This window comes from Camelus bactrianus, chromosome 33, assembly GCF_048773025.1.
Source record: "Camelus bactrianus isolate YW-2024 breed Bactrian camel chromosome 33, ASM4877302v1, whole genome shotgun sequence".
NCBI classification, from domain to species: domain Eukaryota; kingdom Metazoa; phylum Chordata; class Mammalia; order Artiodactyla; family Camelidae; genus Camelus; species Camelus bactrianus.
In genome coordinates this window covers 5825370-5849309 of record NC_133571.1, presented here as the reverse complement: position 1 = coordinate 5849309, position 23940 = coordinate 5825370, and the positions used below count along the sequence as shown (strand labels likewise).

Sequence of the window (23940 nt, the reverse complement as noted above, 5' to 3'; positions counted from 1 at the left end):
GGGGGGAAAGAAAGGAGAAAAAAGCTGATCAGGAAATAAATGTAACTCTTAGAACATGAGTAGAAATTGGATCCATATAACATTAAAATGGTATTTTGAGCTTCTAATAGATAAGAACTTTGATTTATTCAACTTTTTAGCCTCCACAGACTAGCACAAAGTATTTTTGCAAGTAGATACTGCTCAGCCAATTTTATAGAATTATGTAAGAATGTGCAAAGATTATACAGAAAAATTAGATTTTCAGATATTTCTGTTCTATACTGTATGAAATGGTATTTTAGGGGAAAACACACAAGGCAGCTTACTTCGTAATGAAAATGGTTTCAACTATAAACCCCAGAAGAATGTCAGTGATTAAGGACAAGGCAGATCAAACAGATACACTGTCCCTTCTCTGGTTCTTTGGATCATTATTTGTGGCTATTGAATCCACTCCTTTGAGTAGCTTGCAGTTTTTATTTTATTCAACAAATATTTTATCATTTATCATGTAACAAGGCATTGTAGAAAATACAAAGATTAATAAAAATTGTACATGCCCTTTAATGAGGTTATAGCATAGTTTAAGAGATATTTGTGTATATGGTACAAAGAAGATGCTAAGGATCATTTTAAAGTAGAAATATTAAATATTAATATTAATATTACGATAAATTATTTTGACAGAGATTATCTAAGAAAGGCTTTAGCAAGGATTTTGACAGGTTGATTATTTGCACACATAGAAATGGGTAGAAAGAAACAGGAGTTTTGGCAAGAGAATAGCACATACAAAGAGAATTTGTGATTTTAAGACAAAGGAAATGATATATGAGACATTACTAGATGGTCTCCCCAATATAGGTAACTGCTAGTTCATTTGTTGATTTCTCCCTCTTCAAGTACAACCAAAATCTATTAGATCAGTTTAAATTATGTCCTTTTCTGTTATTGTAACTTCTCCCTCCTCTGTATTGAGTTTCTTTTTCATCAAATAATCACTATGCTCAAAGCCATTATTAATACCCATTAACCCACCCAAAGAATTCTATTTCATTAATGTCTACTTGGTCAATGAAAATAATCGAATTATTATTCTTCAGTTTTCCTTTTTTCACGTTAAATTTTCCCCATTTGTAGCCACGTGTGATCATTTCACTTTTAAAATTAAGCTTCTCACCACCCTTAGTGCCTTTCCTGCCCCTATTTCTCCTACCTGACAGTCTGCCAAGGTGGAATCAAATACAGGCTTTAGTCCTTTTTGAAAACCTCACCTCAGATGAGTAGTTATTTAGAAGCTGTTGTGATAATCCCAGAAGACAGCGATCCAGTGATTCCTTGAGATTTTGGTGGACAGAAAACCCTACACTGGATTTGTGCTTTTCTATACTATGCTCTTCTACAATGGTTAAAAAATCCATCTTGTCAAAAGTCGTCTGAAGAAACAGTTCTTCGGCTTCTGAGAATGAAGGCTCTTCTGTACTTTTTTCATGCTGCTCACTTCAAAAAAGTAAGATTTTTAATTTATAAAATCAATTACCTAATATTTCATCTTCATATAACAGCAATTGATTACAAATGAAAACATTAACTTAGCATCTATGTTATTCAAAGACTATTTATATAATTAGTAAATCATTCTTTTATTTTATTTTATTATTATTTTTTTATTTGGGGGGAGGTAATTAAGTTTTTTTGTTTGTTTGTTTGTTTGTTTACTTAAGTGGAGGGACTGGGGATTGAACCCAGGACCTCATGCATACTAAGTACACACTCTACCACGGAGCTATACCCTCCTCCCGAATTATTCTTTTAAATGCTTCTCTTCTTTGTACTTGTATGCTTCAGCAGCAAATTTTACTAATAGATGCACAAAAGAAGTAAAAGTTACAATCTCAAAGGCAAATTCAGAAAGTATTAAAAAAATTAACACCAGCTATGAACCCTAAGAATAACGTTATCTGAAAACTTTCCCTTTTTCACCACTGATTTCTCCAGAATATAGATTTTTTTTATCTTATGCCTTCCTGACGTAGATTAGGAATCTTCGTGCCAATGAGCCATTTTCAGTCACAGCGATAAACATAAGCCTCCTGAGTCAATCAACTAAATGAGGTTTTGAGATTCATTCGTTTTCCCTGTCCTCAATCACCATTAGTTATCATTAGTTTTTAAGCCTAACAAATAATCAGACTTTACTTGACATATAAAAATGGGTCACATCTTTAAAAAAAAAAAACTCATTTCACATGATTTTTATGTTCTTAATTTCCCATCATAACCATTTTATTTCTTCTATTGGCAAATGTCACATTATATTATACAACATTAAAAAGCAGTAAATTACATAAAAAATTATAGAATATAAATTACAATCATTAATTAAAAGAGCCTTTTCCCCAACAGCTATGATTTTTTAAATTGACTAATTCAGTTCATAATTTTTATGATGCAGCTACTACCCTGCTAAAATTATTATCTTTGTAATTAAAGCTGTACCTTAAAGTAACCCAGAACTCTGTTAGATAACATACCATTCTGGCACACTTTGGAAAAAGTTCATTGCATCCTTACAGTTTTTCATAGTGAGACTCACAAGAATTTTCTCCAGGGCAAGATGAGGAAAATCACTATAAAGGAAAATAAAAATCTTTACTTAGAAAACCAAAAGCCATTTAAAGCATTCTCTAAACTTAAATGTCCATGCTTAACTATAAATATTGACCTCTAAAATTTGGATCCAAAATTAAAACTGCTTTCATCTGTACTGAATTTCTTAACATCTGAAAAAAGAATTTAAGGGGTGTACATTTTATGTAACTATCATCTTCAGTACTTCCTAGGATCTAGAAGGATATATCCAAGGTTTAAAGATTATAAACAATTATGAAATTAAGGTACAAGCACGAGGATTAAGAAGTCTGCCCTCCAAGCACTCAGTTCTAAGTCCCAACTGTGGAAAGGTAAAGTGGGCAAGCTGCTCCCCATCTGAGTGCTTAAGTCCCATTTGATCTTCTTCTCATCTCTTCCCCTAATTAATTTAATATATTTCACCCAGAAAATACTCTCATTATGATTCCAGGATACACCTGAGATGGATATATATATTCAGATGGACCTATTTATAGAAGGTCACAAAGAAACACATCAGTGCTTAAAAAACTACATGCATACTCTTCATGCACATCCCACTTATTCTCACTGTCTAGGCAGAAAGACAAAAACAGACTAAAATAACCTAGACAAGATCCAAGTACAAAGACACTGTGAAAGGCGGTATGGTTTACTATTTACAGCTAGTTCTGGGAAATCTTGCATGATCACTGTAAAATAAAGCCATCTAGTATCAAATAAGAAATGGAGGGCACCTTATAAAAACAAACAAAAAAACCAGCAGCATGCTAAAGAACTCAAACTACCTGTGAAGAATCGGAGGCAGCTCTGTACTGTCTTCAAAGTCTTCCTCTAACTGACAGAATAAGAGCCACTTCATTATCAATTCTTTTAAAGAAAAATTTCTGTTTACATCACATATACTCTTCTCCATTCCTGTTTTTACTGTTTCTGGGACTACACAGGTGGTCAGCGCCAAAGTCAAACAGCATACTGCAGAACTACAGCAAAACAAGGGACAATTGTTGTCAAAAGTAAACCCTTTGAGGGACAGAGGCCTTGTTTATCTTGTTTACCACTATGCTGCCAATGCTTAGGACAGTGCCTGGTACATGGCAGACAAATAGTAAGCTTCTGCAGACTAAAGGAACACAAAACAATTATTAAAAAAAAGTCGGACTGTATTTGAGAAAATTCTTAATTAAGAACTATCTCTTACATAACAGTATGCAGTACTAAAAAAATAATAAAGTTTGCAAAGATAAGAACAAGCAAGTAATTATTAACTGTCAATTACAAATAAAAGAAATTTAAACACTTAATTCTTTAAAATTAGTCTTAGTACTCTCTTCACATTTGAAACTAAATTCTTACTTATTTATTAAGACTTCCTGGACAAAAAAACAAAAGCATCTGAAATAGAATTTAACATATCTTTAATGAAGTTACAAAATTACAAAAATCAGGATAAAATATAAATATATATGCTGCAAAACATAATACAATCCATCGTAAACTTACCGTGAAGGTTTGCAAGCTGATCCAGTGAATAATTTCCAGAATTCTCTGTCAACTTCAACTAAATTACCTTGAATTATGGCTCCAAGTAAGCCAAAGTTTTCAGCTTGTATTTGTTCAGAACTTATACCGCGAAGGGTAATAGACCAAATTTTAATCCAGAGTTTCAATAAATCTGACTTTTGAGAGCTTTCGAGGTCTGATTTCTTGCCTTGACACAGTGCAACTTCCATAAGGCATCGCGACACATACGGCGTCCGTTCCCCACGTCGCTGCTGAGGCAGAAGCTGGCACAGTATCACTAGCAATGGTGACAGCTCACAGCTAGGGAAACTTGCAGGGTATTTTGATATTAACTGAGCTGCAATCTGTAACCTTAAGAAAGAAGTATAAATAATTTGAAAATTATTCAACTCCATTAAGAAGCTAAAAGGAAATAAATATATAGACACAGTACCCTTACAATAGCCTAATTAGAATGTCATCACCATTTCCCATACTACCCTCAGAATAAACTGGCTCTTCATATTTATTAGGCCCTACTTCCTAAAGTGACAAAAATATTGGTAACATTTTGGCTAGCTGGGTAAGTTATCATATTTTGTTTACACAAAACCTTTAAATAATTAAATTACCAATATTCTACTGCTTAGTTATTGCACCCACCCCTGCTTTTCAGCCGTGAATAATAATGCTGTAAAATAAGAAAATGAACAAAAACCCCCAAAACTTTCTGCTCGGTATTAATTCAGTTAATTCAATAAATACCTGCTGCATATCCTCTAGAAAGAACAGGAACTTTATCTTTTCCATCTCTCTATCCCTAATGCTTAGCACACAGTTATGTTCAAAAAATAACTCTAAATGGACAAATTAAAGAATCTGAAATAGGTACCATCAACTATAGAAAAATAAACAAGAGCTTAAGCAACAGGTATCTAAATCAATACACTCCCCCCCACTCAATTACATTTAAACATTGTATCAACATGGTGAAGATCAAACAGAACTGTTAACAAAAGTTTGACTATAATCTACAAATTTCTAACTGTCCTTAGGCAACCTTTATCCTCTCTTGGTTTCAGTTTTCTTTTTGGTAAAGCAAAAAGGCCGAAAATGCATGAATTCTACAGATTCCAACCAGACCTAATATTTTTGTGATTCGACAGAATTCCATATTTTATTTCATTATTTAAATAATTGTGAATGCTACATGAGACTGAAGAAATAAGAAAAAATAACTTTTCATCATGGCATAAGATCCAAATTATTCTGTGATTTCTAAATGCTATCTTTAACTTCTTCCTAATCTAATTCTAGTAGAAGGCATTATGCATACCAAAATCTCTTTGCTGTGAGGTATACAACTCAGTGAAATCCATGAGGCACACACTACCGACTGCCTACCCGGCAACCATTCTCCCTTCTTCCTTGCTGTGGCAGTATGCTTAGGAAAGGTGGACCTGTTCCTGGCCCCAGGAGATAAGCCATGGTAGCTGATCTCAGCATGTCCTGGCAATCATCTTCCCCTCTGTCCGTGGCTGGTTTGGAAGTGGACAAGTGACCTAGTCCTGGACAATGTGATAAAAGGATTCTACTGGAGGTCGTGAGAGAAAAATTAATGAGACTAAAATGATATTAAAAAAGAAAAAAATAATAATTTTTACCAAGGCACAAGATCAAAATCATTCTGTGACTTCTGAAGATGATCTTTTATTACATCCCAGCCTAATTCTATTTTCTTCTTTTTGCAAGGTGCACTGCAATCACTAAATTCTCTTTGTGTGGTTGTATACGACTGAGAAATTTCCAGAGATCTGGTACCTTCATTAAAAACCTGTAAAATAACAAAAGGAAAACTTGTGTTTTTTTTTTAATATTGCTATTGCTCACTAGAAAAAAAGTTCCTCCTCAAATTAAGATACAAGGAAGTCATAAAGCAAGAGTAATAACTTGAAGAAAATAAGGATATAATAATATGGTAACAAACACTTCGCAGACTATAATGGCTCTCCAGAAAGCAGATATTACCAAGTAAGATACTAGTTTTCTTTCCTGAGAAAATTTACTAAAAGCACCAAGACATCTAAAAGGAAAGCAAAAATCTCTATTTTCAAAGAGAATAAATCAAAAACTTAGCATTAAGAAAATATTTGATAAATGAAATTACCTAGGATGTTAACCAAGTCTCTGGAGAAACAGTTTTACTTAAGGAACATGAAATCTCGAGGGGAAGTGCCAAGGTGACAGAGTAGAGGGACTCAGAGCTGGTCATCGCCCACAAGTGCACCAAGAATTACATCTATAAACCCACTGAACCGCCCAGAACACCTACTGAACTCAGGCAGAGTGTCTCTCACTTCAAAGTACAGGATGATTCTCACAAAATACAGCAAGAGAAAAAAAGAAAAAATACCGGTGCCGCACTGGCAGAATCAGTGAAACTGGCTGGAAGGTCCCTGCGATCCCCAGCCCTAGATGCGAGCCAGCAGGGACAAGCCGGGACAAGCCAGGACAAGCTGCTGGAGACTGGTGACGAGCCTGAGGGGAGGGCGGGGGCCCACTGCACAGAGACAGCCTCTGGGGGCTGGAGGGCAGTGTGAGCTCTGGGTGGGGGGGCATGCAGAACAGAACAGCCTGGGACCCCATAAAAAAGCACCACTGTGCATGCACAAGGGGTAGAGGGGCGCAACGCAGCTGCACCATAGCCACTGTGCCCACTTGGCTCCATTATTGATGTGTTCTCTCAGGAAGAGAGGTAGGGCCCTGTCACAGCCATCACTGCTGTACAAAAGCAGGGCTGAAATCTAAATCCACACCCAGGGGCCCTGCAACTTCACAGGCAGGACTGAGATTAGTTTACAGCCCCAGGTAGAGAGGGTGGACTTGCTCCACTGGTACCACTGTGAACCTGCACCTCTGGGAGGCACAGGCATCGAGTGGAGTTCTGGCACCCAGCAGGGGAAGTACAGGTATTTACAACAGGATGGCGTACCGTACTGTACACAAAGGCGGGGCTGGGGTCTGCGCTGACCTCGTGGTGCACCATGGATTCAGGCGTGTGACTGCAGACTCGCTAAGGCAAGTCCTAGTGTCTCACATTGGCAGATCTGCACTGGTAGTTCTGGGCACAGGACACCAATGCAGGTGGCTGACATTCCTGCAGCTAAGGCTGGGACAAAGGCAGCATCAACAGAGAGTACTTTGTGGGCCCTCATAACAAGTGACAGACACCACCACAGAGGGCACTGCCAGTAGACATCTCCTACGGAGGTACACTCAATGACTCTTCATCCCAGCTGAAGCACTCCAACCCTGCCTACAACATACCACATCTCAGAAATGGGCCTAGAAGTCTTTACTCCAGCAACAGGGGAGCAGACCCAGCCCTGTCAAGGCTGTGACAACCACAGAACAAAAAAGGAGGCCCAGCCCAGAAACAACAATCAGAACAAGCTCTGATCACCACAACACCAACCACACCCCCAATCAAAGAGATAACAGCCAACACACACGGAAGAGAGACACGGCAGCCACCCATACTAAGAACAGCTCTCACAACAAAACTATCAGAGGCACACAGTCTACACAGGAACACTCCCACTTCGACTAAAACCAAACAAACCAAAAAACAGCCCTTGAAGACCACAGTAGATAACTGATACTCCTAAATCCATACAGAGAAATATAAGTGAAATGAAGAAGCAGAGGAACCACTCCCAATTAAAAGAACAAGAGAAGTCCCCTGAAAGAATGAACAATGAGATAGACCTCGACAGTCTACTAGACCATGACTTCAAAAGGGCGGGGGGGTGATAAAAGCACTGAAGGAAATAATAAAGACTAAGAACAGAAACAGAGAATACTATAAAAAGGAAATTGAAAATATAAAGAGCTGATTAAAAACAGAAAACTCAACTGCTGAGATAACAGCCGAGCTAGAGGCAGTCAAAAGCAGACTAGATAATGCAGAGGAATGAATAACTGACTTAGAAAACAGGATAACAAAAGTCACCCAATCAAAACAGCAGACAGAAAAGCAAGGAAAAACCAACGAAAGCAATACAAGGGATCTATGGGATACCATAAAGCAGACCAACCTACGATAATAGGGGCCCTAGAAGGAGTAGAAAGAGAAAAGGGGATTGAAAAGGTATTGGAAGAAATCATGACTGAAAACTTACCAAACCTAAAGAAGGAAACAGATATTCAAGTACAGTAGGCACAGAGGGTCCCAAACAAGAACCCAAACAGACCTACACTAAGACATATTATAATTATGATGGCCAAAGTTAAAGATAAAGAAAGGATTCTAAAGGCAGGAAGAAAAAAACCAAAGAGTTAGTTCCAAGGGAACCCCCATAAGACTTTCAGCTGATTTCTCTACACAAAAACTGCTGGCCAGAAGGGAGTGGCACGATATATTTAAAGTGATGAAAGCGAAAAACTTACAACCAAGAATACTCTATCTAGGAAGGCTCTAGGTCAGATTTCATGGGGAAATCAAAAGCTTCATAGATTAAAAAAAGAAAAAGCTAAAAGAATTCAGCACCACGAAGCCAGCTTTACAATAAATGTTTAAGGAACGTCTCTCTAGTCATGTAACCACAAGAAAAGAGAACAAAAAGAAGAAATAGAAAAAAAAAAAGACCTAGAAAAGATTGCTTTGGCAATTCGGGGTCTTTTACAGTTGCACATAAATTTTGGAATTGTTTGCTTTACTACTGTGAAAAATGTCATGAGTATTTTGACAGGGGTTGCATTGGATCTGTAGATTGCTTTGGGTCATATGGCCATTCTGATAATGTTGATTCTTTCAATCCAAGAGCACAAAATATCTTTCTATTTCTTTGCATCATCAAAAAAAAAAAAAAAAAAAAAGAGGGACAGAGAGAGAAAAGAAAAAAAACAACAGAGTACAGGAATCACAATCCCTGGCTTCAGACTATAATGACTACAAAGCTACCAATCAAAACAGTATAGTGCTGACATGAAAACAGACACATATATGTATGCAACAGAATAGAGAGTCCAGAAATAAACCCACACACCTACAAAGAAGGCAAGAACATACAATAGAGAAAAGACAGTCTCTTCAATAAGTGGTGCTGGGAAAACTGGACAGCTACATGTAAAGAATGAAATCAGAACATTCCCTAGGATCATATACAAAAATAAACTCAAAATGGATTAAAGACCTAAATGTGATACCAAACACTATAAAACTCCTAGAGGAAAACATAGGCAGAACACTCTTTGACATAAATTGCAGCAATATTTTTTTTTTGGATCTGTCTCCTAAAAAAAGGAAAACTAAATAGGACCTGATTAGACCTAAAACCTTTTGCACAGCAAAGGAAACCACCAACAAATTGAAAAGATAACTTACTGAATGGGAGAAAATATTTGCGAATGATAATACCAGTAAGGGGTTAATATCCAACATATATAAACAGCTCATATAACTCAACATCAAAAAAAAGCCTAATTTAAAAGTGGACAAGAATTAACAGATACACACTATTATACATACAGTAAGTAAACAAGGACCTATTGTATAGCACAGGGAACTATGTTCAATACCTTGTAATAACCTATAACTGAAAAATGAATATATATATATATATATATACACATATATATAACAGAATCACTTTGCTGTACACCTGAAATATTGTAAATCGAATATACTTCAATTAAAAAATAAACAACTTTTAGAAAGATAGAATATCAAACAAAAGAAAACAAAAATGGGCAAAAGACCTGAATAGACATTTTTCCAAAGAGGAAATGCAGATGATCAACAGGCACATGAAAAGATGCTCAATATTATTAACCATCAGGGAAATGCAAGTCAAAAGTACAGTGAGATGTCACCCTATATCTGGCAGAATGGATATCATTAAAAAGAATACTGGGGCAAGGGTATAGGTCAAGTGGTAGAGCACATGCACAGCACCCAAGAGGTCCCAGGTTCAACCCCCAGTACCTCCTCCAAGGGGAAATTAATAAACCTAATTACCTCCCTAATTACAAACAACACAAGCAAAGAAAAAAAAAAGAATACAAATAACAAATGTAGGTGAGGATGTGGACAAAAGGGAACCCTCCTACACTCTTTACCAGAATGTAAACTGGTGCAGCCACTATGGAAAACAGTATGAAGGTTTCTCAAAACACTAAAAAAAAGAACTACCACATGACCCAGTAATTCCAAAAACCAAATATATATCCAAAGAATATATATATATATCCTGGGTATATACCCAAAAAACCCAAAAACACTAAGTTGGGGTGAAAAGACACATGCACCCTAATGTTCATAGCAGCATTATTTACAATTGCAAAGCTGGATATGGAAGCAACATCAGTGTCCGTGAACAGATGAATAGATAAAAAAGATGTGGTATATATACACAGTGGGATGCTACTCAGCTATATAAAAGAAATTTTGTCATTTGCCAGTAACACAAATAGATTTGGAGGGCATTATCCTAAGTGAAGTAAGTCAGAGAAAGACAAACAGTATATGATACCACTTACATGTGGAGTCTAAAAAACACCACAAACTAGTGAATATAACAAAAGGAAGCAGACTTACAGATATAAAGAACAAACTAGTGGTTGGGGTGGTGCAACGCAGCTGTAGGGGAGTGGGAGGTACAAAATACTGGGTGTAAGATAGGCTACAAGGATATATTGTACAAGATGGGGAATATAGTCAATATTTTCTAGTAATTGTAAATGAAGTACAACCTTTAAAAATTATTACAAAAAAAGAAAAATAGGAAATTTCTTTATTTCTTCTATGGAGGAAAAAAAAGAGACATTAAGCGATCAACTGATGATGTAATATATCCGTACAACTGAATCTTACTCAGCAATAAAAAAGAATGAAGTACTGATTAATGGACAAAATGGAAAACCTTTGAAAATATTATGCATAGTCAAAAAACCCAGACACAAAAACCCACATATTGTATGATTTAATTTATATGAAATGTTCAAAACAGGCAAATCCACAGAGGCAGAAAGCAGATCAGTGGTTGTCTGCTAAGAACTGAGACTGATCGCTAATAGGTACAAAGTTTGTTCTGGGGGTTATGAAAATGTTCTGGCATTAGACAGTAGTGATGGGTGCACAATGTAGCAGTAAAAATGCCTAATGAATTACATGAATAAATAATGCACTGAATTATACACTTTAAAACAATTAATTTTATGCCATGTGATTTCAAACTCAATAGATAAAACTTGAAACGTATGGGGTTAGGGTAATCTTATTTCCTACAGACCATCTTTTAAGAAAGCAAAAATTCATCATCAGTTTTCACTAAGTTTATGTGTGCAAAATAGTTATCTTTCCAGTTTAATTGATGGTGTTTTGAAAGGAAAAGTTACATGTATAGAATAATTTTACAAGCTTTTACAGGCCCAATGAAAGGGAAATTAATGGGAAATTTCAAAATGTGACAAGACCTACTATACCTGGTGACAAACATCTGCCATCAATTCAATCAAGTTTTCCTTGACAGCAATATTACGAGCTCCTGAAGAATATTTCCCTCTGCTTCCTATATGACTTATTTCATTAACTAGTAGGTCATATAGGTTGTATAAGATACTTCTCCATTTTCTTGATTCATAAGCACCTGTAATTTTAAAATTAATTAATTTAATTAAAATACCTTTTATACATACAATCCACTTGAACTGCCAACTCCCATATAGCTATTCAGCAGTTAAGATGGAAATAACATTAGAAGACATCTGGTCCAGCCTAGTTCATACTAATGTCTCTTCTGACCATATCTGTGACAAGCACTACTTTGTAATGATGTCCATTTCACACTCAGTTAACTGTATTTCTTATAAAATTCTTCCATATTCTCATCTAAATTTCTCTACTCAGTTCAATCAAAATCTCAATTAAACTGTCTCTAATTTCCTCTCTCTCTCGGCAAATACAACTAATACACTCCCTCTTTTACATGAGGACCAACTTCTATGTATGTCTTTGTTTAACAGAAAAATATTACCAGTTCCTTCAGCGAGTGTAGAAATGATACGTTATCCAGACTTATCATCACAGTCATCTTTTCCTAGACACACTTGAGTTAACTTATGTCCCTCTCAAAATGCTGACTCTACAAAATCTGGTGAGCATAATACTCCCAGCTGTGATTTAACGAGTATGGGAAACAATGGGGCTATTACTTCCCACAACCAACCAACCATCAAATCTATTAGTGTAGCCTAAAACCATACGAGTGTTTCCGACAGCCTCATCATCTGCCAATGTTCAATGCATCCTAAATATGCAGTTAACTAAAACCCTAAACATGCCACACCATCTCCTAGTAAGCCTGATTTTCATTTTGGTGAGAGCTATATGAAAGATGAAAAACTAAGAAGAGCCACTGTTCTTTGACCTACAGTAGTTTCCTGGGCTACAAATACATCTAACTATACATACCAGAAGGGCCCATGAGACATACACAGCTGCTTTTGATAAAAAGCGGCTACAGTAGTTTTCCTCCATTTTAGCTATTACTCAAGGAGGAGTGATTCCTTAATAAGGTCATTAAATCAGCCATTATGATTAGTCCAAAGGCTGGTACAAGCCAAAGTCAAATGTAGCCTATGCATAAGGGAACTCACTCAGTTTCACCCAGGAAAGTTCCTATCTACTGAATGGACCTACATCATCCAAGCAGTACTGTCTTGGGGAAAGACAAACGTAAAGGCATGAAAGGAGGATAAGTCGTTCATTTCTGGTTTCCCTAGCAAACAGCCCAGAGTAACCATAAGGTTTAAGGCAATATGTATTTAACTTCCTTGGAAACTGACTAATCTGCCTGGTTCAATCCACCTTCATCTGTTATATTTTCTTATAAAGGCAATATGCAGACAAACAAGATCCTGCCTTCTCTAAATGCTTTCACTCTTACAGTCTGTGTCACCTCTTAGCACCTAATTATTGCTGCATAATCAGCTCCTAGAGGGGGACAGTGTCATACGTTTGTTTGTATTCCTCAAAAAACTAGCATTGTACTAAACAAATGGTAAGGCATATGATTTGCTACCACAGCTTCAAATTCTTTAAAAAAAAAAAAAGTGTGAAAAATATCCTTATGACTAATAATATTACCAAGCACAGCAATCCAGAGGAAGCTCATAACCTGTAACATACAGATTTCATACTTAAGTCTTCTAATGAAGAAGCAAATTCAAAATAGCAAAAACTTTCTTTATACCTGTTTCTTGAGTTCTGGCTCCCTTTGGATGATGGATATAAATTTGTAGTTGAAATAATTCAATAATTACTTCTTTTAAGGAATCATTAAGTCTATGCTGAGTCCAAATATAAAGCAAAGTAGGGAGAATTTCATCTCCTAATTCACACACGCGAATTCGAAAGTTAACAGCCAAAGTCTTGAGGAAGATAACAAACGCTTCTAAGATATGATTTAGGCCTGCAGAGCTCTTTTCTTGTCTGTGACAAAAAATAAACAGACTTAAGTTGGTATAATGGAGGGAAATACACAACTGAAGACACTTATGAAAAAAACAGTTCTTACTTGGCTATTAAGAGATTACTCCTGCTAGCTCTCTCTGCTGCTAAACATTTTACAAAATTATACAAAGCTAATTTGCAATACTTACCACTTGTAAAATGTTTCACACTATAAATTGGGTAATGCCACATAAATATAAGACACTGATATTCCCAAAATACATCCCTACTTCATTTTATTCTTAGTACCTTACATCTATCTTCAAAAATGGGGAAAATGAAAATACTTAGAGGCCATATAGCTTCCCCTGTTATTAAAAAAGCAAGACAGACCTTTACACTCTTGAACATCACTTCACGTTCTACACATTGGATATTCAGGAAGTGTTGGACCTACCACCTTCTTTGGGAAACGACAGTTCTACTATAATCAGCCAATGCTTTTCTTTCCGTTTTTTTGGGGGGGGGGGGCGGGGGGTGAGGTAATTAGGTTTACTTATTTATTTATTTTTAGAGGAGGTACTGGGGATTGAACCCAGGACCTTGTGTATGCTAAGCATGCGCTCTAGCACTTGAGCTATACCCTCTCCCCAGTCAATCTTTTTCTAAAATTGGTAATACTTTTAGTTATTGAATGTAAAACATAGTCTTGCAAAAAGATCAAATGGATTTACAATACAAAACAAAAGTGGATTAGGTTACCTTGCTTGCTGAATAGCCTTAGGAAAAAAATCCCAATTCAGAAATTTACGATCTAATTTATCAGTCTGTGAACAGCATCCTTTGGTCACAGCTTGAATTATTCTAGCCACCAAAACTCTATTAATGTCCTGTGAAGGTTTAAGATACAGCTCAAAGTACACAGAGAATAATTCTAAAAACAAAACAAAACAAAAAACCAATGTATTAGTTGTTTTTAAAAAGAAAATTACCAAAACATTTAACTTAAAGGTCACAATCCAATTGGAATTTCAATAATTCCAACAGACAAAAGATTAAAAATTATACTAATTTATATTTAACACAGTAAAAGCATTTCATTAATTGTATTTTTTTTTTTTTTTGCTTTTATTTCTACTGCCTGGGTAGGCTGCCCTAGGAGAACATTGCTAAGGTTTATGTCAGAGAATGTTTTCCTCCAGGAAGCTGATAGTGTCTAATGTTTAAGTCTTTAAGCCATCTTGAGTTTATTTTTGTGTATGGCGTGAGGGAGTGCTCTAACTTCACTGATTTACATGCAGTTGTCCAGCTTTCCCAACACCACTTGCTAAAGAGATTGTCTTTTATCCATTGTATATTCTTGCCTCTTTTGTCAAAGATTAATTGACCATAAGGGTGTGGGTTTATTTCTGGACTCTCTATTCTGCTCCATTGACGTATGGACGTCTGTTTTTGTGCAAATACCATGCTGTTTTGATTACTGTAGCTCTGTAGCATTGCCTGAAGTCTGGGAGGGTTATTCCCCCAGCTTCGTTCTTTTCATTAATATTTAGCATTTCATTAATATTTAATTTTATTAATTAAACTGTCTTTAAGACAAGAACAACTACAGACAGCAGAGTATGTGAACATCAGTTTAAGAGCCAGGTCTCAGATAAACTACTTAAGTTCTCTAATCCTAAATTCCTTCAGCTAGGCCTAACAAAGCAGTTGTCACAGCGCACTCACCATTGTTTGGTCTGGTTTTGTCTTAATACTAATTGATTAATAATGTGTGTGAAGTGTATCAAGAACTGCAAAAGGTCTGGGACTTTATTTGTAACCTAACAAATCAGAATGCCAGTTTCATGTATGTTGGCAGAAGATATGAGATTTCTGACCGGAGGAAGAGGGCAACTTATTTCTCTCAGCAATGATAGTAGTCAAGAGTACCTTCATCAAGATTTGAATGGTTGCCAAGAGCTGGAAGGTGGGAGTAGGGGAAGTTCTTGTTAAGTGGGTAGAGTTTCAGTTTGGGAAGATGAAAAAAGTTCTGGAAATGACTGGGGATGGTTGCCCAACAATGTGACCATACTTAATGCCACTGAATTTGTATACTGAAAGATGGTTAAAATGGTAAATTTAATGTTTTGTACACTTTACCATTAGTAAAAAATCATACTGAGGTCCTAGGCAATATAAGGCAGAAAAAAGAAATAAAGCCACATGGTCCAGAAATGAAGGAACAAAAAAACTCTCTACTACTTGCAGATGATATGACTGTCTAAATAAAAAATACCACAGAATCTACAAAAGAGCTCCTAGATCTAGTAAGCAATTTAAGCAAGCTTCCAGGATATATGACTGATATACAAAAATCAATTGTACTTCTGTATAACAGCATTGAATGACATGGAAAAGAAAATTTTTTTAAACAGCAGTAAAATTTACAAACTGATGCAATATAAATCTAACAAAAATACACAAATTCTGTATGCTGTTAATTATAAAACTTACGTGTTTATAAAACACGTAAGTTTTATAATTAATAGCACACAAGTTTTAGGTGTTTTTTTAAAAAAAAACAAACTTATTTAGAGATGTATGTTCATGGACTGGGAGAGTCTACATTGTTAAACAGATTCAACCCAATCTCAATAAAATCCCAGCAGGACTTTTTTGCAGAAATCAACAAGCAGATTCCACGGAAGTGTCTGCTCAGTTTTAGGCCACCGTCTCATCTCATTCTTAACTCTCTCCCTAGACAGCCTCATCCATGACCATGGCTTCAATCACCACCCTACCAAATATATTTTGAATGTAAACATCACTTTTGGAGCAGAGTCTTCATCAGAGAAATAAGCTTCAGAGAAGAGAACTAACTAGAAAAATAATTCAACAAAAAGGCTGGTTATCAGAAGTGAAAGTAGTTTGCTTAAAAATAAAGAGAATTTCAGAGAACATGCCAAATGATGAAATAATCATAAAGAGACTAGAACAGCTGCCTTTGTTTCAGTGAGACCCATTGTTACAAGTTACAATCTAAAATGTACAAATATCCTAAATATTTAGGATGAACCATTTTGGTGACAGACGTGTCGGGGTGTCCTAGACATCACTGGCCTAATTCTCCAAAGGCTGCACCTAGGCTCACTGAGGGTCGGGTCTGGGACACAGACTCCTTTGTGTTTAGAGCAATAGCAAAGGCCCCAGATAAGAAATGAATGCAGCAGCTGAGAATGCCTTCTTTCAGGTGGGAACAGTAAAGCACAGTGCAGGGCACTGATGAGGGCATGGTTTCACAGGCCACAAACATTTCATTCTGAAATGATAAATTGACAATAAAAAAAATAAATAAATGTAAATGTCTTTTAAGTTAGCATAATTTATCTTGAATATTTCTCAATCAAAAATACTCAGTTTCTAAATTTTCAGAGATGGCAGTATTAGAAGATTTTGACATCTGGCTTAAAGTCACCTCATTAAAATCCCATTTTCATCCATTCAACCCACTCAGGCCCAGAAATACTCCACCTTTGAAATCAATAAACTCAAAGGCTTCAGTCTCTGACCATAACTTCCTTCATTTGTGGTCTCTCAGTACCTCTCACCTACAAACTGTCAACAATCCCTCCCTGGCGCCCCACTCTACGTACCTTGTAAGTCACTAGATCCTATATATTGCATGCTAAAGCTGTTGATTTCCATTACCTAACCAGTGATCTGCTAACTGGCTAATCCAATGAATACTTTTGTGTCTTATCATTTCTACAACACTTAAAATGTCACACCCCTTCCAACTTGAAACTCTCCTGCTTTCTCTTTTATAACATCTCTCCTGGTTTTCTTCTTTCCACTTTAATCATTGTCACGTTTAGGCGTCACTGATCTGTGAATTCACTGCACCCAAATATGTCTATATCGTGTTGTTTTTTCCTGCCACTGGACTGTCAAGTCTTTGAGGACAGGGATGGCTTCTCTGATTTCCATACTTCCAGTTTTGACAGCAGGCACCTAATACATTATTAGTGACAACAATTTAGGAAGTACATAATACATGAAAACTAACTGTCAGATTCTATAATCATTTAATTTTATTGCTGTTAAACTGTGAGGTCACTGGGGAATATAAATAGACTATGACTGCTGTTTCAGTGATATTTCATTTCACAAGGAAAAATTCGCAAACACCAAACTTCAAAACGTACCTAGCCACTGTTGCTGAGATATTTCACACCAGTATTTCCTTACTGAAAGAATGTCCTTCAGCAATATGTTGCTGCAATCGGCCCCATAAATGGCTCTATTAGATGAATCCTTCACTGTATCCATGATATAATTCAAGAGTTCTTGACATTTTAGTCGGGGTGCTCCTATTTAAAAACAAAATAAACAAACAAAAACATATAAATCTTAAAGAAAAACAAGTTAAAGACACTTGGAATGCTAATTATATAAATATTTCCATCTAGGAAATTACTATTAACCAACATCCTTCTCGTAAAACAAGAACTGGCAAACTATGGCCCAGGGGCAAAATTCAGCCAACTGCCTACTTTTAAAAATAAAGTTTTACTGGACCATAGACATGTCTATTCATTTACATATTGTACATGCCTACTTTCCTGCCGAAACAGCAAAACTGAGTAGTTGATACGTGCTACATAGCCTCTAAAATCAAAAACATTTACTATCTGGTCCCTTTACAAAAGTTTGCCAACGCCATAGGATTATATAGCAAAAACATTCATTCACATTCTAACTTTAATAATTCACAATTTCTGGCATTAGACCTAAAATGACCCAAAGATTCTTGGAATTTTTTACAAAAAGCTCAATTAATTAAAATAAGTTTATAAGGAGAATACTATTTACTTTGAAAAGCAAAATTACTCCCAAGTCCTATAGCAGCATTTATGGCATATAAATATGCAATTTTTAGTTTTATTTATTTACTAGAGGTCCTGAAAAATCAACATTAATGGATATATTCTTAAAAGTAACAAAAGTACATTTAAAAATTATTTGTTACTTTTAGTAAGTCATACTGATGTCACAGCTTAAATTTTTCATATTTCAAAACTAACGATCTAAAAAATTGCATACAAACTTTTTGTTGTAAGCTATGAGAAAGGTGCAAATCATTATGTAATTCTGAATATATTCTAGTTAGGTTTTTTTTTTATGATGGGACTAGTTACCATCTTCAGAAGTATGGTAAATAGATATACACTGATATAACTAAAACATCATCATTTCTCAGCCTTTTGGCTAAGATCAAGTGTGGTATCAGTTCTTATTAGTTTAAAAAATTATTTTTACTTATGGCTTATATCATAATCTTAGGCACCCAGCTAATGATGAAACACACAGTCATAACATCCTCTGCTGTAACACTCTGTGCATTTTTCTCTTACAATCCTTACAACATTTTCCAACTATAACATCTGTTATATCAGTACATTCTTAAGCAATGGAATTAATCTCTTTATCTCAACACATATTTCCAGCAACTGTCCTAACAGCAAATGCTTAATAAACACGTTGAATAACCACATAAATTAGTATTGGGATGAAATCAGATTTCCCTTTGGCCTTAATCCCAATGTATTTCTTTCCTCTGCCAAATTGAAGTGTTTCAAAAATTATGCTCACATACATTTCTAAAAAATCTGCCTCAAAAGGACAGCTAGGTTGGCTACAGAGATTTTTGAGGAATCTCGTGGAATCTAACATACTTCAGAGTTGAGTTTTCTATTCTCTAAGCTCTGTCTATGCTGTGTCTGCAGAGAAGTAGACAAATGTTTATATAAAGGATTGAACAATATTTGCTTACTGGTTCCTCCCCAGCTACCTCTTTTTTTCTGATCTGTTTCTTTCATCATATCTTGGATACCAATGTTAATTAAGCAAGCCTGGCAAAGTCTGGATATGTGTTTAAATTCCCATCAACCCTCCAACACTTTGGAAAAAAAAAATGGAAGAAATGAGATGACATGGTAGTAGCTCCCTGGTTTTGCTCCAAGATTAAAGGTATTTAAGTTATAAAGTCACTTTTGAAAGAAAAAAGAGCCTTAAACATACCATTTTTCAAACACTTAAATGACCTTACATTGAAATTTTCATTCCTGTAAACCAACAAATTGATACTTTCATACATTTTAAAATGTGATCTCCATTGTTAATTTTGCAGTTGAAGGTTTTTTCCACTATAAAGTAAAATTTTATAGCTGAAGGTTTTTTCCACTGCAAACTTTTCTGGAGGGCTACAATGGACTACAAATTTCTTTCTCTCACTCACTCACAAAGTCTGTAAGTTTGTAAACATACTAAGATCTACTGAAAGCCCAGCATTAGTAGCCAAGAATGCAAATTTTAATGGATGCAGAGCAAAAGTGAGTGCAAATTATTTCAGTGTAGCTTTCTGCTGTCTATACTGGAGTCTCTTGTCAGGACCTACAGCTATCCACACAAACTGACATCTCAGAGGAGCTGGAAAACTAAATTTCTGCTAAAGCCATTGTCTTTTAGACTCAAGCCTCAAACCACCATTCTGAAATAACATTCACTAACAATCTATATCCTTCCACTTAATAATGTTTACCAACATTGGGCTTTTCTGACTCTTAAACTAAATTTAGTATCGCAAAGCCACATTCTTATCCGTGAAAAGTAAACAAAGTTTGAGCCCAAGTCCTTAAACAAACATCTCTGTCTGTAGCTTTTCAGTGCTGTATGACACTCATTTCCTTGCATAAGGCCTACTAGGATTTTGGTTCAAAAATACTGGCTTTTCAAAATATCAAATGTACAAGTTCAAAATGGGAGATATGTGGCTCAACAGGGACAAAAAGAACTTGGTACATTTTTTTTCCTAAATCAACAGCAAGCAAAGTGTTAGTTAAAAGTGTGGGTTTTGACTGCCAAGAAAGCTAATGTGATCTTAGAATCAGTAAAAGTATAGAATAGAAGACATGCAAGGCCTGCTCCACTCTGGGCCAATCAGAATATACTTAGAAGACTGAGTCCCACACTTTAAAAGATAGAAAATTAAACTGCAGAACATTCAGAAAAGAGGGACATAAAAACTAGGTCACATGAGCTAAAGGAATTAGGTCTGTTTAGCTTAGAGATAAGGACTCAGAGGAAATATCACAGCTAACTTTAAGTATCTCAAGTATGTCACATTGAAAAAACTGATGAGGATTTTTCTGTATTCTCTCAAAAAACAGAAAAAAGAAAAGGAGACAGGTTTTCACTACTATGACAACTACTCAAAGATAAAAAAGAAACAAAAGGTATGTCTAATCATTAAGGCTACCTAAGTGCCAGGGACACTTGCACTGGGATCCAAGAATGGGTAGCTAAAATAGTATTTTTTAATCCTTTCAACCCTGAGTTCTATCCCTCCATGCTTGCATAAATTCCTCCAATTATTTGGACTTACAGTATTAAAAATCATTACATATAGTAGAAATTAGAGTTAGAACTCAACTTTTATCTCACCATGTTCACACCAAACCCATGTAACAATAACATATTAAGCCAAGTAATAGCACTTACTTTTATTTGCACATTTGATGAAGTATTTGACCAAGCTACTGATTTCTTGCATCTTTTTCTGCCTGGTGGCTTGTGTCGAGGCTGATACATTTGGTTTTGCTGTTTTCAAACATTCTGTTTCTTTCTGAATATACTTCTGTAAAAATCTTCAAGAAAATGAAACAATTTCAGAAACTCATTAAGTACTTAAATTATTATAACAGTTTCAAAAAGTCCTTCGTGTCATCATAAACAGCATCTTTTAAACCACATTGCTTCAATCACGGTACCAGCTAAACAAAACAATTACATTTCTCTTTTAAGGTCTAAGCCCTCAACACCAATTTAAAGTCTGGACTGCAAAGCTCTTAATTTATAACCTCCATGATTTTCTATTGCTTTAATGCCTGTTTTTTCATTTTACCATTAAAAGCTTGCAATGCTATCAGGGGCTCTCAATTCTTTCTCACGTCTTTCTGCTGTTCTGTGTACATGACCTACCTCTTTCCTAGGCGTTGGTAATGTTTTTAGCCTTTAAACGAAGCCTGCTTAGAAAATATTCGTGATGAGTTGGGAATGCCAGGGGTCTATTTGGCCTACCTGATCAGCTAGGCAAAACAGTTTTTGTCTTTAGATAATAACTGTATTTGTGGTATCTGAAATAAACTGAGTAACCAGAGGAAAAGAAGTATGTATTTTTCACACTATCCACAATGAAATCTGCAACAGTCTATCTAGTACCAAATAAAAGCTAAAAAATAAAAGATTATCTGTTCTAAATACTCTAGAGCAAGTAAATATTCGTATTTCCCCTTGACTGAAAATGTTCAGGCTTCTCAGTATTCTGTATTAATTTAAAATATTTTATTCATCTTTCCTGTCTTATAAGGTATTTCTAGTTATAAATGAACTTCATAGTTAAAAATTACATCTTAATGTAAAAAGCATCAATTCTCTTTGCTATTCCAATACAGCAACAAATTGTATCTTTCCAATGCCTGAGTTTTGTTTTTTAACTGTATCCATACAGAATCACTCTAAAATTCTTTTTTACTTTTTTATTATAGTTTAACATATAGCAGTTTCTTAGAGCAGTATTTAAAGATGTCAAAGTAATAATAAAGGACTTATTATAACTTAATTTTATTCTCTAATTTGAAATAGTCTTATGAATGAACTGATATGAAAGAAATTCTCTCTAATCTTGAGTGAGATATGTCTAAGACATTTTATTGAGCAAATGATCTAAAAATTTTTTAACTTTTTCCATATGAACATCCTTTAAAAATTACATTTCAGTTAAATATTAAGTGCCAATTTCATTGCAATGCACAATGGCAGATAGGGAGCAAAGATAAATTAGACCTACTTACACACAAAAAATACACAACAGAAATAAAAATGAAAGAGAAAAAAAACTAGAAAGGAATACCTAAAAACAGCATCCCAATTCAAGTATTTGCCTTGTTTGGAATCTGAATGCCGATCTAAATGTTGAATGGTTTCAGGATCCTGAATCAGGCGCTTAAATTTCTCAACCTCTTTCTGAAAATGAAAAAAAACAAAAAACAAAAAACAAAAATAATGAGTTACAGATCACACACTTCTTTCAAGAAAAGATTAAATTTAAGTAATTTACTACCCTTCGTTCTGTAGCTCTATCATGTTCTAGTTGACGGCAGCAAATAAGCAGATCATTAAGTGCTAGACTCATGGTTCAGAATTTCAGAAACACATCATTGTCTGTAAAAAAAAAAAAAGGAAAATTATCTCAGACTGTGGTATTAATATATAGTTAGACCTAAACATATAACCAGAGGTATACTATAATGCACAATGATTTTTCTTAATATTTCCAAAATATTAATAGAACATATCAAAACAAAGCTTTAACATTCAAAATATCAACTACACAAGTTCAAATGGGAGATATGCAGCTCAACAGGGAAAAGAAGAACTTGGAATATTTTTTTTCTAAATCAACAAATGTGTGTTGAATGTGTTGCAGGATAAAAGTAAGAAATGTATAATTTATTTTATTGTTCTGAGATCTCTTCTAAGAAATATGACTTTTTTATTGTGTTTTTTTTTAAACTGAAGTATAGTCAGTTTACAATGTTGTGTTATTTTCTGGTGTACAGCATAGTGATTCAGTTAAACATTATACATATTCCTTTTCATATTCTTTTTCTTTATAGGCTATTAGAAGGTATAGTTCCCTATGCTATACAGTAGGACACTGTTGGTTGTCTACTTTATATACAGTAGTTAGTATCTGCAAATCCTAAACTCCCAGTTTACCACTTCCCACCCCTTTCCCCCCTCTGGTAATCATAAGTTTGTTTTCTATGTCTGTGTATCTGGCTCTGTTTTGTAAATAAGTTCATTTGTGTCAATTTTTTTAGATTCCACATTTACGTGATATCATATGGTATTTTTCTTTCTCTTTCTAGCTTAACTTCACTTAGGTATGACAATCTCCATGTCCGTCTAGAAACATGACATTTAAACTGAAACACAAAAGATGAAGAGAACACAGCCAGGCAAAGAATAAGGAAAAGAGCACTTCAGGATGTAACACTGACTGAACTATTTAAATGCAACCTTTCTTATGTGTAGTGACTTGTCATTTTGCTGAACCAAAAACTTAAATTGCTTATGATTTAGAACTGATATGCAGGAGGTTATCAGAGCTGGTAAGCCTTGCCTAGCACTTACATCTCAACTGAATTCATGGTTCTCATTTAATATACGAAAGTCCGAGGAAAATGATATTGTTATAAAAAAAAGATGAAGGAAATTGTATGCTATAGTGATATCCCTTGCAAATTCAAACATCAACTATATTT

At 35.1% G+C, this 23940-nt stretch overlaps 1 protein-coding gene and 1 pseudogene across 5 annotated transcripts in view; one reads left to right on the top strand and one right to left on the bottom strand.

Moving 5' to 3' along the window:
* ATM (ATM serine/threonine kinase) overlaps positions 1-23940 on the bottom strand; it is a 117098-nt gene that overhangs the window by 90099 nt on the left and 3059 nt on the right. For 4 of the 5 annotated variants that reach the window (XM_045506109.2, XM_045506108.2, XM_010969273.3 and 1 more), the window contains 12 exons: positions 22734-22834; positions 22524-22636; positions 21113-21258; positions 17758-17922; positions 14333-14504; positions 13371-13609; positions 11602-11765; positions 5781-5950; positions 4117-4488; positions 3402-3596; positions 2517-2612; positions 1257-1482 (listed from right to left, as the gene is read on the bottom strand). In XM_045506109.2, coding sequence (XP_045362065.2) covers positions 1257-1482; positions 2517-2612; positions 3402-3596; positions 4117-4488; positions 5781-5950; positions 11602-11765; positions 13371-13609; positions 14333-14504; positions 17758-17922; positions 21113-21258; positions 22524-22636; positions 22734-22805 — 2130 coding nt within the window. In that variant the 5' untranslated portion in view covers positions 22806-22834. Of the gene's footprint in view, positions 1-1256; positions 1483-2516; positions 2613-3401; positions 3597-4116; positions 4489-5780; positions 5951-11601; positions 11766-13370; positions 13610-14332; positions 14505-17757; positions 17923-21112; positions 21259-22523; positions 22637-22733; positions 22835-23940 lie in introns of those variants that run through there. The other variant, XM_074357081.1, reaches the window with a different exon arrangement.
* Positions 18801-18960, top strand: LOC123612587 (U2 spliceosomal RNA; annotated as a pseudogene).